The sequence below is a fragment of the Corvus brachyrhynchos genome, unplaced genomic scaffold, assembly GCF_000691975.1.
Source record: "Corvus brachyrhynchos isolate BGI_N302 unplaced genomic scaffold, ASM69197v1 scaffold317, whole genome shotgun sequence".
NCBI classification, from domain to species: Eukaryota; Metazoa; Chordata; class Aves; order Passeriformes; family Corvidae; genus Corvus; species Corvus brachyrhynchos.
In genome coordinates, this window is record NW_008239295.1 from 261232 (window position 1) to 272102 (window position 10871).

The 10871-nt window shown below is 43.9% G+C and overlaps 1 protein-coding gene across 1 annotated transcript; it reads right to left on the reverse strand.

The window, feature by feature from the left end:
* Positions 1–1771: 1771 nt before the first annotated feature.
* Positions 1772–10499, reverse strand: CD9 (CD9 molecule). The gene is made up of 7 exons (XM_017740598.1): positions 10364–10499; positions 7569–7666; positions 6306–6380; positions 5273–5365; positions 4614–4703; positions 2843–2926; positions 1772–2131 (listed from the first exon to the last, which is right to left on the reverse strand). The coding sequence occupies exons 2-7, from the start codon at positions 7632–7634 to the stop codon at positions 2066–2068; spliced, it is 474 nt and encodes a 157-aa protein (XP_017596087.1). The 5' UTR covers positions 7635–7666; positions 10364–10499; the 3' UTR covers positions 1772–2065.
* Between the last annotated feature and the right edge of the window lie 372 nt (positions 10500–10871).

The following is a 10871-nucleotide window of genomic DNA, read 5'->3' on the forward strand; positions in this document are numbered from 1 at the left end:
AGGGAGCTGGGGGGGCTCAGCCTGGAGCAAAGGAGGCTCAGGGGGGACCTTCTGGCTCTGCACAACTCCCTGACAGGAGGGGGCAGCCAGGGGGGATCAGGCTCTGCTCCCAGGGAACAGGAAGAGAGGAAATGGCCTCAAGCTGCACTAGGGGAGGTGCAGGTTGGACATCAGGAAGAATTTCTTCACTGAAAGGGTGATTAGTCAGTGGAAGGGGCTGTCCAGGGAGGAGGTGGTATTCCCATCCCTGAAGGTATCCAAGGAAAAACTGGATGTGGCACTCAGTGCTCTGGTGTGGTTGACAAGGGGGTGATTGGTCAAAGGTTGGTCTCTATGATCTTGGAGGTCTTTTCCAGCCTAAATGATTCTGTGAACAAGAAGCAGAAGAAGGTCAGCAGTGAACTTCCCTGATGGTTGTGACAGCTATTCACCCCAGCTCTTCCAGGTGCCAGGCTCATTCTCATGCCCAGAATTACACAGCTGACAAAATGCTACTTCTCAGTTCTGCAAGAGCTCAGTGGGGACATGGCTGCCCTCAAACTCCCATGAGACTCCCATTTTTCCCGCCAGGCTGTCACATATAGCCACAGAAGAAAATTAGATCAACTCCTTTCTGGAATCATTTCAGTCTCTGCAAGACACACAAAAGCATGATTACCATTTGACTTTTTTTAAATAATTTTTTTTTAAGAAAGCCCATGAACACAGAACAGTGCAACGCGTTACAGAGGAGAGCTGCATGGTTCCCTTAGACAAGTGACAGTGGGTAACACAAAGGTGACAATACATTCATGCATCAGCCAGAGCCCAACACCCACCAGTTCTGGTATTTCTCATAGTAAATGCCAACCTCCCTGCAGGAGAAAAAGGGGAACAAGCAAGGACTACCCAGAGACATCTGTACTACCCAGAGGACAAAGACCAGAAGCTTCTGAGAACACAGATGAGATTGCACAGTAAGGGAGCACCAGGTACAGGAACAGCACATCAACTTGTTGGCAAGTCCATAGGCAGCCCCCACCAGAAAGTATTTTAGAGACAAAAAAACCACTTAAAAGCCATTTTGAGTAGAAATACAGAGCAACTTGGTAATTCTTTAGGCTAAGGGTTCCACACTGGTGTCTCTGCTCTCTCCTGTACCCAAATTTAAACTGAAACAGGACAGCCTCAACTCTGCAATTGCAGAGCTGTACACTTAACTACTCATGCAACTCATGTTTATTCCACTTGGAAACCTGAGATTTGGCACACATGTTGTAAGCCCTTGAGACTGCACCTCGCTGGCTTTGGAGAAACAAAGCCCCAGACCAGCCAGTGAAAAAATCCTGAGCATACACTAAGGAATGGGCCTTGCCAAGGGCCCAAGGCCATGCCAGGTGCCAGGGGACAGTTGTGGCAGCAGACAGGCTGTCAGGAAGCCGAGCTGGCCCCAGGACAGAGCCCAGCCTGGCTGCACTGAGCTATCACTGCCTGCACATCACCTGTGTGACAGCCAGCCTTTGCCACCCTCCAGGGAGGTGACAGTAAATGTGTTACAGCAGTGACATTTTAGGAATGTACTTAAGACTTGCTTTTGTTCACACACACCAAGGAAAGAGGAATGACCACACCTTCCCTGACATGCTCTGACAGCATCTCCTATTCCCTTCAAACATGGGGCATTGGCATAGGATTTATTTCCTGCTTTATCCCAAAAACACTTAAAACATGTTATGCAACTTCAACTCCTTGCTATGCATCAAACAGTGGGATTAATCAACATAGCAACATCTCCTCTCTCCCACAAACAATACATCTTACTCTTTATTAAGTATCAAATTGTGTCCAACATAAATTACATCCAGATTATGTAAGTTTCAAGAAAGTCAGATATTTTATGTACAATGTTTGTCTTGAGTCAGATAAACCTTTATCATTTTAACCTGTAACATAAAAAGCAAACCTACATCAGTACCAAATAAAGCATTAAAAAGGTAACAAATATATAACATTTTAGAAATGCTCTCAGAACTCTAAAGTTAATGATGGGGATTTTTATAGTGCAGGAATCTTGGGTTTGCAGCTCTTAGACCATCTCTCTTTCACTGCGGATGGCACAGCACAGAATCATACTGAATATCATGCCAACAATCTGGAAAGGAAGCAGACAGGTTAGAGATCAGGAAAGTAAAGCACATGCTTTTATCAGCACGAGGACAAGCACCAGAGGCCACATTTATTCTGTTTTTACACTTTACTCTGGGATCCCTGCCCCACCATCCCCAAAGTTCAGTTCATTTCCATGAATCCCATTCACCTCAATACTTGAGTATGTCAAGTTGGAAGGGACCCACAAGGATCTTCAATCCAACTCCTGGCCCTGCACAGCATCATCAGCTATAAACCACTGCCAGATCTCCTAAGAAACCTTTGATCATCCCAGCATGTGCTTTTCTCCAGAGAAGTCAAACACAAAGTGTCAGCAGCCCTGTTATTTCAGCCCTCTAGCAGAGCCTGTAATTGTTACAAAGAAAAGAATCCCCAAGAGATTTTAGGATTAAGACGTGGGCCAGCAACAGCACCAATACATCTTCACGCCATATATACACACACCACTGATAAGATTTCACCACTGCTGAAAGTGCAAGGAGGCAGATCCTAATCCAAAGCAGAAGCAGGGAGGCCTGAGACATCCCAGCCTCTGCACTACCTCAGGGCCCTGCAGCACACACCCTGAACCTGCTGGGACTTGTCCTCCATGGAATGGCCGTGTGGGCTGCTGGGGTAGGCACTGTTCTACAAGACTTCTGCTCTGAGTATCCTCTGGGCACCCAGATACCCTCTGAATAATCTGGAAACTCACCATCATTACAGCAATGCCAAGGCCAACTGCTCCAATCACGTTGAATTTGGATTTGAAGACTTCATCAATGGCAGCAGGGCAGGACTGAAATGGGACAGACTGTTCATTAGTGTTTTACACACACAAGGCTCATTAGAACTCATCTTTTGAAAGCTGCTTTGATCTGGCCTTTACTGCCACATCCTTAAAGAGAGCCAGGGATGGTTCACACAAGGGTTGGTGGAGAAGTTTAAACCTACTCTTCAAGTATCTCAAACCTGTTAACAGCAACTTGACTACAGCAGGCTTCCCCTCTCAATCTGAACACTCAGTTTATCAGGCTTGGCCTGTTACTAATGGCTGTCAGCACTTCAGATGATGCATTGCTCATCCCTTATCAAAAGGGATTTAAAGCCACTCAATATTGACAGTTGCTACTGTAATTTTGCAGACACCTCATGAACCAACAGTGCATGGGAATGGCAGGATGTCCTGGACTAGGATCCATGCTAGGGGCAAATTCACAGAGGAGTCAGTTTAATGTTCCCAGGACAGTGAATTACCCTTGCAACTAAAAAAAAAAAAAAAAAAAATATATATATATATATATATGTATGTATAGTCCTTTCCCCAGAATAGACACATGGTGGCCAAACAAGGCACTTTTACAGAGGTATAAATCTTTTAAGAGCCTGGTAGCTGGTCAAAGTCTCATCCCAGCTTCTGTCCTGCTTGTTCAGCAGCAAACATCAGTGAGCTGCTGAAAGCTACCTTTCTCTGTTGTTGTTCCTTATCCATTCTAGAAAGAAAGACTGAATCTGGGATTAAAGGGATATACTGGCAAGAATGAGTCAGTTCAATCAGAATACCAACACAGCACTGCTTCTTAGAGGCACACTCCATTACATCCCTTTGATCTTGCAGTCTATCCACTGTTTTTTTACAACTGGGAATAGGCATCACAAGACGAAGTCAAGAGATGAAGCTAAAACACACAGCAGAATAAAAGCAAACAATAAAACCTGCATGCAGTCTCAGCTACTCCCACACACTCCAACTCAGACTGCACAGACAGGACTAAAGACTGAAGGGTCTCATGTGGGCAGATACTTGAAGTTGTCAATTAAAGTGAAAAAACCCCAAGTCATTAATTTAAATCCTGCATGGTAAGAACCACAGGAGGACTCACACAAACTGTCCTGGAGCATAAAGCAAGAGCACCAGAAGGTTGTAAGGAAAAGAGGAAGAGGGGTGGTTAAAATCTACACAAGCTGTTTTCTCCTGTTATTTGTGGCATACAAGCACCTCTGCAGCAATATTCCACGAGGGAAACTGAGTCAGAGAATTGCCTTCACAATGACAAACTCACCTGAACAGGCTACCAATGCCTTGCCCTGCTCTCCCTGTCCTTGCTGAAGCTTCAGACTTGCTCCCACCCCAAGCTCTACTTCTCCCTAACCAGGAGGGAGGTGACAGCAGTGAGGAGAACAGAGCTCTCAAGCACTGTGAGAGGGTGGCTTTTTTTAGGCAAAGTTTTGATCTTCCACTGCCCACCCCACCCACCAGGGAGTCTGTGACACACAGACTGCACATTTCCTGAGCAAGGTCAGATTTCCTGCTTATTCTTTCCACGGTAACAGTGGGTTTGTTTTCCACAACCAGCCTGATTACAGACACAGACTGCCACACCAGTGTGACAGGGGGATTTCCCATGGACTGGGAGGGTTTCCTAAACTGTGTTTCTCATTCTACCCACTGGGCAGAGCTGATGGTGAATTAAGCCAAGCTGTACCTTGACAGAGAACGACTCAGACAGCGTCTTTGCTGGACAGGTGTCCATGAACTGCTGCTCCAAAGCTCCAGTAATGCCACAGCAGTTTAGCTTCAAGAGAAAACACAAAAAGAGACCCAGGTTAAATAATCCTTATTTTTGCTCAGTAATCTGGTAAAAAAAAAAAAAAAAAAAAAAAAGAAAAAAGAAAATTTACATTAGTTTTTTTTTACAGACCAAGTCCTGTCAACATGACTGCTATACACCTAATTTTAACAAGCCTTCATTAAATTAAAGGACAAGGTTCTGAAAGGAAGAGCTAGATCTCATTAAGTACACACAAAATCATTTTGGTGACAGCTTGTGCTCCTTACAGACACAAAGCTGAACCCCTCACAGACATGCAGGTGTGCATACCAGGATGCCACTAGCTCAGTAGCACAGATCCAGGGTTTCCCAGCCTGCTGCTGAGCTTTAGAAAAACAAGAACTAGTTCTAGGCACTTCAGAAGGACAATAAAGGCATCCTGAATTCACTAATACTACACAAAAACATCTCTGAAATCTTTGGTTTTTTCTAACTAATAAGAGACCAGACTTGTACAGGGGACTGGGTGGCATGGAGAACAGTGTAAGGAGCAGCAGTGTTACTCTCCAGGTTAAGCAGAACCATATACTTACAGCAAACTGAAATGCCTTCAGGGTGTCTCTGGCACTTGATTGAGTTCTCTTTCTATAGGTGTCCATGTAGAACTCCTTTAACTCATCAATAATCTAAGGAAAAGCAAAGAGTTGTCTATTAGTGGTGTATTAGCATCATACCTTATATTAATTATGAAAAACTTGCTTTCAGCAAGTCAGCCATCAAAAATCCACCCATTCTTCTGCCATGTACAAATAGAAGGTGGACAGAAGGCTCACCTGTTTCAGACAAGAAGTAACTGTACACTCACTTTAACAGCCACACCTAAACAAGTAAGACTGTTTCCCCTTCCAAATCTGAGCTTCTAAGAGGAGTGAGAGAACCAAATCTCTGCCCACTGGCTGCCCAAAAATATTCCCTACTCTACTGTACCCCAGAAGTTTCTGTACTTCCCCACTGTATAATACAACGTGAGCAGAAAAGCAACTCTGGTCACCAAGCATCTGATTTTAAAGGAAGACAGAATCTTGACTGCTTGGGTGGGACAGGCCATGTCAGTCATGCTTCAGGTACAGAAACACCCAGCCCTCAACTGACCCAGCTCCTCTCTGGAAGTGGTAAAGCTTCCCAGCCAGCCTGCTTCACCTCACAGCTCAGCCAGGTACTGTCTGGAGGGCACCTCTAGCACACAACAGCTTCTTGGATTCTGGCTTCCCTGCTAGAGTCTAATTTTTAAATATTAGAGTTAGATTTCTTGTGTTGATTTGCTTGCATCAGCCTTCTTCCTCTCCCCCAAATTTCCAGGGTAATAAGGATTTGACTGGCACCAGTAGAGATGACAGCAGACTGCTGACTATGGGCACATTCATAGAATGTTTGGGGTCAGAAAGGCACTTTCAAGATCACCTAAGTCCCGCCCCCTGCCATGGGCAAGGACACCTTCCACTATCCCAGATTGCTCAGAGCCCCATCCAACCTGGCCTGCAACACTTCCAGGGATGGGGCAGCCACAGCTTCTCTGGGAAACCTGTGCCAGCATCCCACCACTCCCAACTTTTAAGAGCAACCTACCTTTTCTTTATTTGAAAATCCCCAGATCCCAGCAGCAATTTCAAGGGCAAAAATCACAAAAAGGAAGAAGAAGAACTAGAAAAGAAAGACCACATTATTCATGAAGGCCACAGCACCACAAAGCAGCATCACACACATACACTGCAAGTTTGTCCAGTCTTGTGGGAGCTGTCACTCAACCAGGTTGCAGTTAGAGGCCTGAGACATTGGTAACACCAGGAAAAAGGACACTGGGTCAGCACTTCTTCCCGGGAGCGTCAGTAAGTCTGGCAGTGCTCTCCAAGCAACAGTTCTGCTTTTTGATCAGTGTTAATTAAAGTCAATAATCTGTTAACTCCAACTTTGAAGTTGTCCAAGTCATTCAGACACATCAAAACAGCTGACACCAATTCTTTACTCTGGTTTGTCACTCCTGTTGCTTTAGGGGTCATTACTTAATTCCTAGCTTGCCACCAGCTCCCAGAGAGTTAATGGTCACTTTGTTGTGTGTCCCATAATACACAAATAAAAGTGTTCTGTCTCTCACTGACTACCAGATCCAAAACACCACTATCATTTAGAAGCACTTTAAAGAGATACTCAGAATTACAAAGGGCTTAGAGGCATCATTTTGCAAGTAATACTTGAATTTAGGTTCTTCTGTGACACAGAAGGGGAATTGTTCTTTCAGTGGCCATAGTAGTTGTTTTTTATTAACTAAGTCTTCTGGTTATTTGGATGAGTAGTTCTGCAAGTGTACAGATGTGCACGAACCCAGGAAGCTCTACTGGCCCCTCCAGTCTGAAAACAATGAGGTTGCTCTCCAGTAATTGGCTTGCAGAGCAGTTGTCAACTAGAAGAGCTCATCCTGTGATTATGAACAGTAGAGCCTTGTTTCAAGCATCAAATACCACAGTTCTGGTCTCAGAGATTAAAGACTGCACAACCTTCAGAGTTCAGGATAAACTGTCTAGCAATGATAGCATTGCTCTTATCAATATTTTAGTTCTGTGTTCACAATACTCCCAGTCTTGACACTTCAGGGTATGTCAGACATACCCAGCCTCTTGATATCATCCTGTGTTCAAATACAGCATGAACATTTGGATTTCAAGCCAGAAATGAAATCTGTATTTAACATTTTAGCATTATGTAGGTGACCATGAGTTTCAACACTGTGATTGTTCTGGGTCCACAATCTGTTGCCCTTGAATTACACAGTAGTATTTTCCTTCCTTTCTCATCATGCTGCTCAAACTTTAAGCATTAACCCTGAGCACTTACCAGGCCAAGCATACACTGAGATTCCTGTGATGCACCACAACATCCCAAGAAACCAACCAGCATCATAAGTGCACCAGCTCCAATAAGGATGTAAACACCTAGGGAAGAAGAAAACAAATGTGTGCAGTTCACTGAGACCTCAGCAGCAAAGTATGAAATTAATTGCTCCACAAATAGCACTTGTAGCTTTTGCCAAGGTTTCTTTACCGAGATGTTTCACGTAAAAAAAAAAAAAAAAAAAAAAAAAAAGGGGGGGACAGTTGTGTGTCATTTTCAAAGCAAGCACATCTGAAAAATTGATAAATAAAACCTTCAACTTGTCACAATTACTGTGTATCCCTAGTGCAGTTTCACAAGTTTTAGAAAATGGGCAAGATAAAGCCATCTAAGATAAGCTGGAAGACACTTTTTAAAACTGGCTCAGAGGCAGAGTTATCCACTTCTCCTCAGGTGAGGATAGAGACAACTGGATTTAGAGACAGCTGAACAGTGGTTTATCAACAACTGAGAAGTCTTGAAGCAGATTCTTCTTCAAACTATAAAAAGTGTCAGAGCTTGTAAACTATTCTGCCCAGAATTGAGGTAGTAAAAATATATTGAAACAGAAAGAGCAAACATTTCTGGGCTAAAAGGCTCCATTCATGCCCAATCCTCTGGCTCCTAGACTTGGGAATAACCAGCCTAAGCATCATAGCTGTGAGCTGGAAAAAGCAAGAGAAGTCCCAAAGGATGACAAGGAAGTATTACAGGGGTGGTGAAATATCAAAGAATCAGCACAAAGATCAATGGGGACAAAAATACAGTTCAGAGACCCAATCAATACTAATTAAAGGAAGCCAGATGTAAGCATTTGCAAATGATATATTCTAGATGCAAACCAATAAGATTAGCTGCCAAAATAAGCATCTACTTGATGAAGCATTTGTAAGGATTAAGCCTGACATTCCTTATCAGGAGGAAATTCCAACATGGACTTTTTAACCTCATCTTAAACTTTTTTCCATTTTGAAAAATTAGAATAAAAACAGTCCATCAGTACCTCTTATTCCAGTTTATTTTGAGCTGTACAGAAAGCCTTTGAGGTAACTTGCTTTGTAACTTACTGCAGTCAGTAACTACTCCCAGAAAATTATGTTAAATTCCTATTAAGCTTCCTTTTAAAACTCAGTTTAACCTACAGAGATTTCAATCAGGTTTCACTGGCTGCATCCAGCCAGTAGCTTAAGCATCACACCATAAAAATTCTATGTTTTAGGAGGTGAAAGGGTTGTTTTAGACTACCTAAAATAAGACTTGCTAAATATTCACCTCAATGGCCAAGTTTAGGTTTCTGTTCCTTTTCTGAGGTCCACTTATAAGCATCTGGGAATCTTCCTGGCAGCTCCATGAACTACACAGTTTGCTAGGATGCCATCATATCAAGGGCAAAATACAAATTTTCTCACAGATAAGATGTTTGCATGCCTGCAGCTTCTTCATGAAGCCCCATGAGCATCTCAATAATCCCAACTGTGGCCTCTACACCATTCCTAACAGTATTCCCTGTAGGCACAGGCTACTAGATACCATGAGGCTGCAACACAGGTTGCACCTCCTTGCAAGTGACCCTTCAGACCCCAGTCTGGGAGTTGTCACAGGTTGAGCAGCCCACAACAGGAGCCAGTTTTTGGCAAGAGAAAGATGAAGCTATCCTTTAATGATCACCTAATTCCAATCCCCTGCCATGAACAGGGACACCTTCCACTGTCCCAGCTTGCTCAGAGCCCCATCCAACCTGGCCTAGGACACTTCCAGGGATGGGACAGCCACTGGCTGCTCTGGGCAACCTGTGCCAGGGCCTCAGCACCCTCACAGGAAACAATTTTTTTGTAATATCCCATCTAAACCTGCTCTGTGTCAGAGTGAAGCCATTGCCCCTTGTCCTGTCACTCCAGGCCCTTGTCAAGAGTCTCTCTCCATCTTTCCTGTGGGCTCCCTTCAGGCACTGCAAGGCCACACTGAGGTCACCCCAAAGCCTTCTCTTTTCCAGGATGAACAATCCTAGTTCCCTCAGCCTTTCCTCACAGCAGAGCTGCTCCAAGGGTTTGAGCACCTACAGGTGACAACCACCAAATTATGTGTGTTGCCCTGCCCAAGCCTAGAAGCAACTGTAGAGATCAAAATCAAAGTTCAGATAAAATCCAGTTCACTCAGGAATTCCTATGACATTAACATAAACTGAAAATATGTGTGTCCCCTAATTAATCTTCTTACAAACACCTTCCACATGGTCGAGCTAAAGCTACGTTGATCCATGTGGGCTGGAGAAATTCTCCTATGGACCAAGATATTTGTGCATTCTTCCCATTCAGTTCAGTATGAATTAGGAGATGTGGGGCTTTTAAGAGTTAGCCAACAGTGCACATGCTCCTTCTGAGAGAAGAGGCAACAGAGTTGTGTTTTGGGTCGTTCAGGTTGGTCACTCTGGAGAAAAAATATTAATTACTCATTTAGTTTAGCGTGAAACTTTGCTGACGCATATTGTGATGAGCATCAGAAGAAACATCCTCTGAGTCTACCAGGAGCCCTTGGGATTACAAAATGTTTACTGACAGTAACAAAGAGGAACTGCTGTGGGAAAAAGGATGAAGAGCCAAGAAACCACTCACACAACAGCACTGCACAGGGGAAGCTGCTCTCGGGCTGTTTAGGGCTGCTTTGCCTTTCTACCCTTTAAGGAAAGCCAAGGTTTCTCAGCAGCCTGGAAACCAGGGTGCAGAAGTGTGACATATTCCCTGAGTGATCCTCCAGCTCACCTGTGTAAAACTTTGTGTCAGATTCCAGTTCAAAGACGCTTTTGGTCTGTGAATCAAAGTGAAGCCATAGTCCAATTGCAAGAACTGCTGTCCCTGCAAGCTGTAAGAACAAGGAAGGCTTGTTAAATGATACCAATTACTCCACCCACCCTTGCATTAGTAACAAAATCAGAAGCAAACACAGAATACAGCTCTTATTTAAAGAGGTGGTGACAAAGGACCAGCATAAAAGGATGGGGATACCAACACACGAACAAAGTTCCACACATGAGGCACCTTGTTCACAGAGGCATTTACATAATATAAACTCCATGCCACAGGAGAACAATGCCATTCTTGTTCCTTCCTGAAAATATCCAAGGTTTTGCCAAGTGTCAGTATTTCTACTAATCCTTCCACACATTGTTTTATTCTGGGTGGCTGCAGTGACATTGCATGGCTGAGTGACCTTAAAGCTTCACACTGAAGAGCAAGTGTAATACAAGGAAAAGTGCCTTGTGAGGCCAGC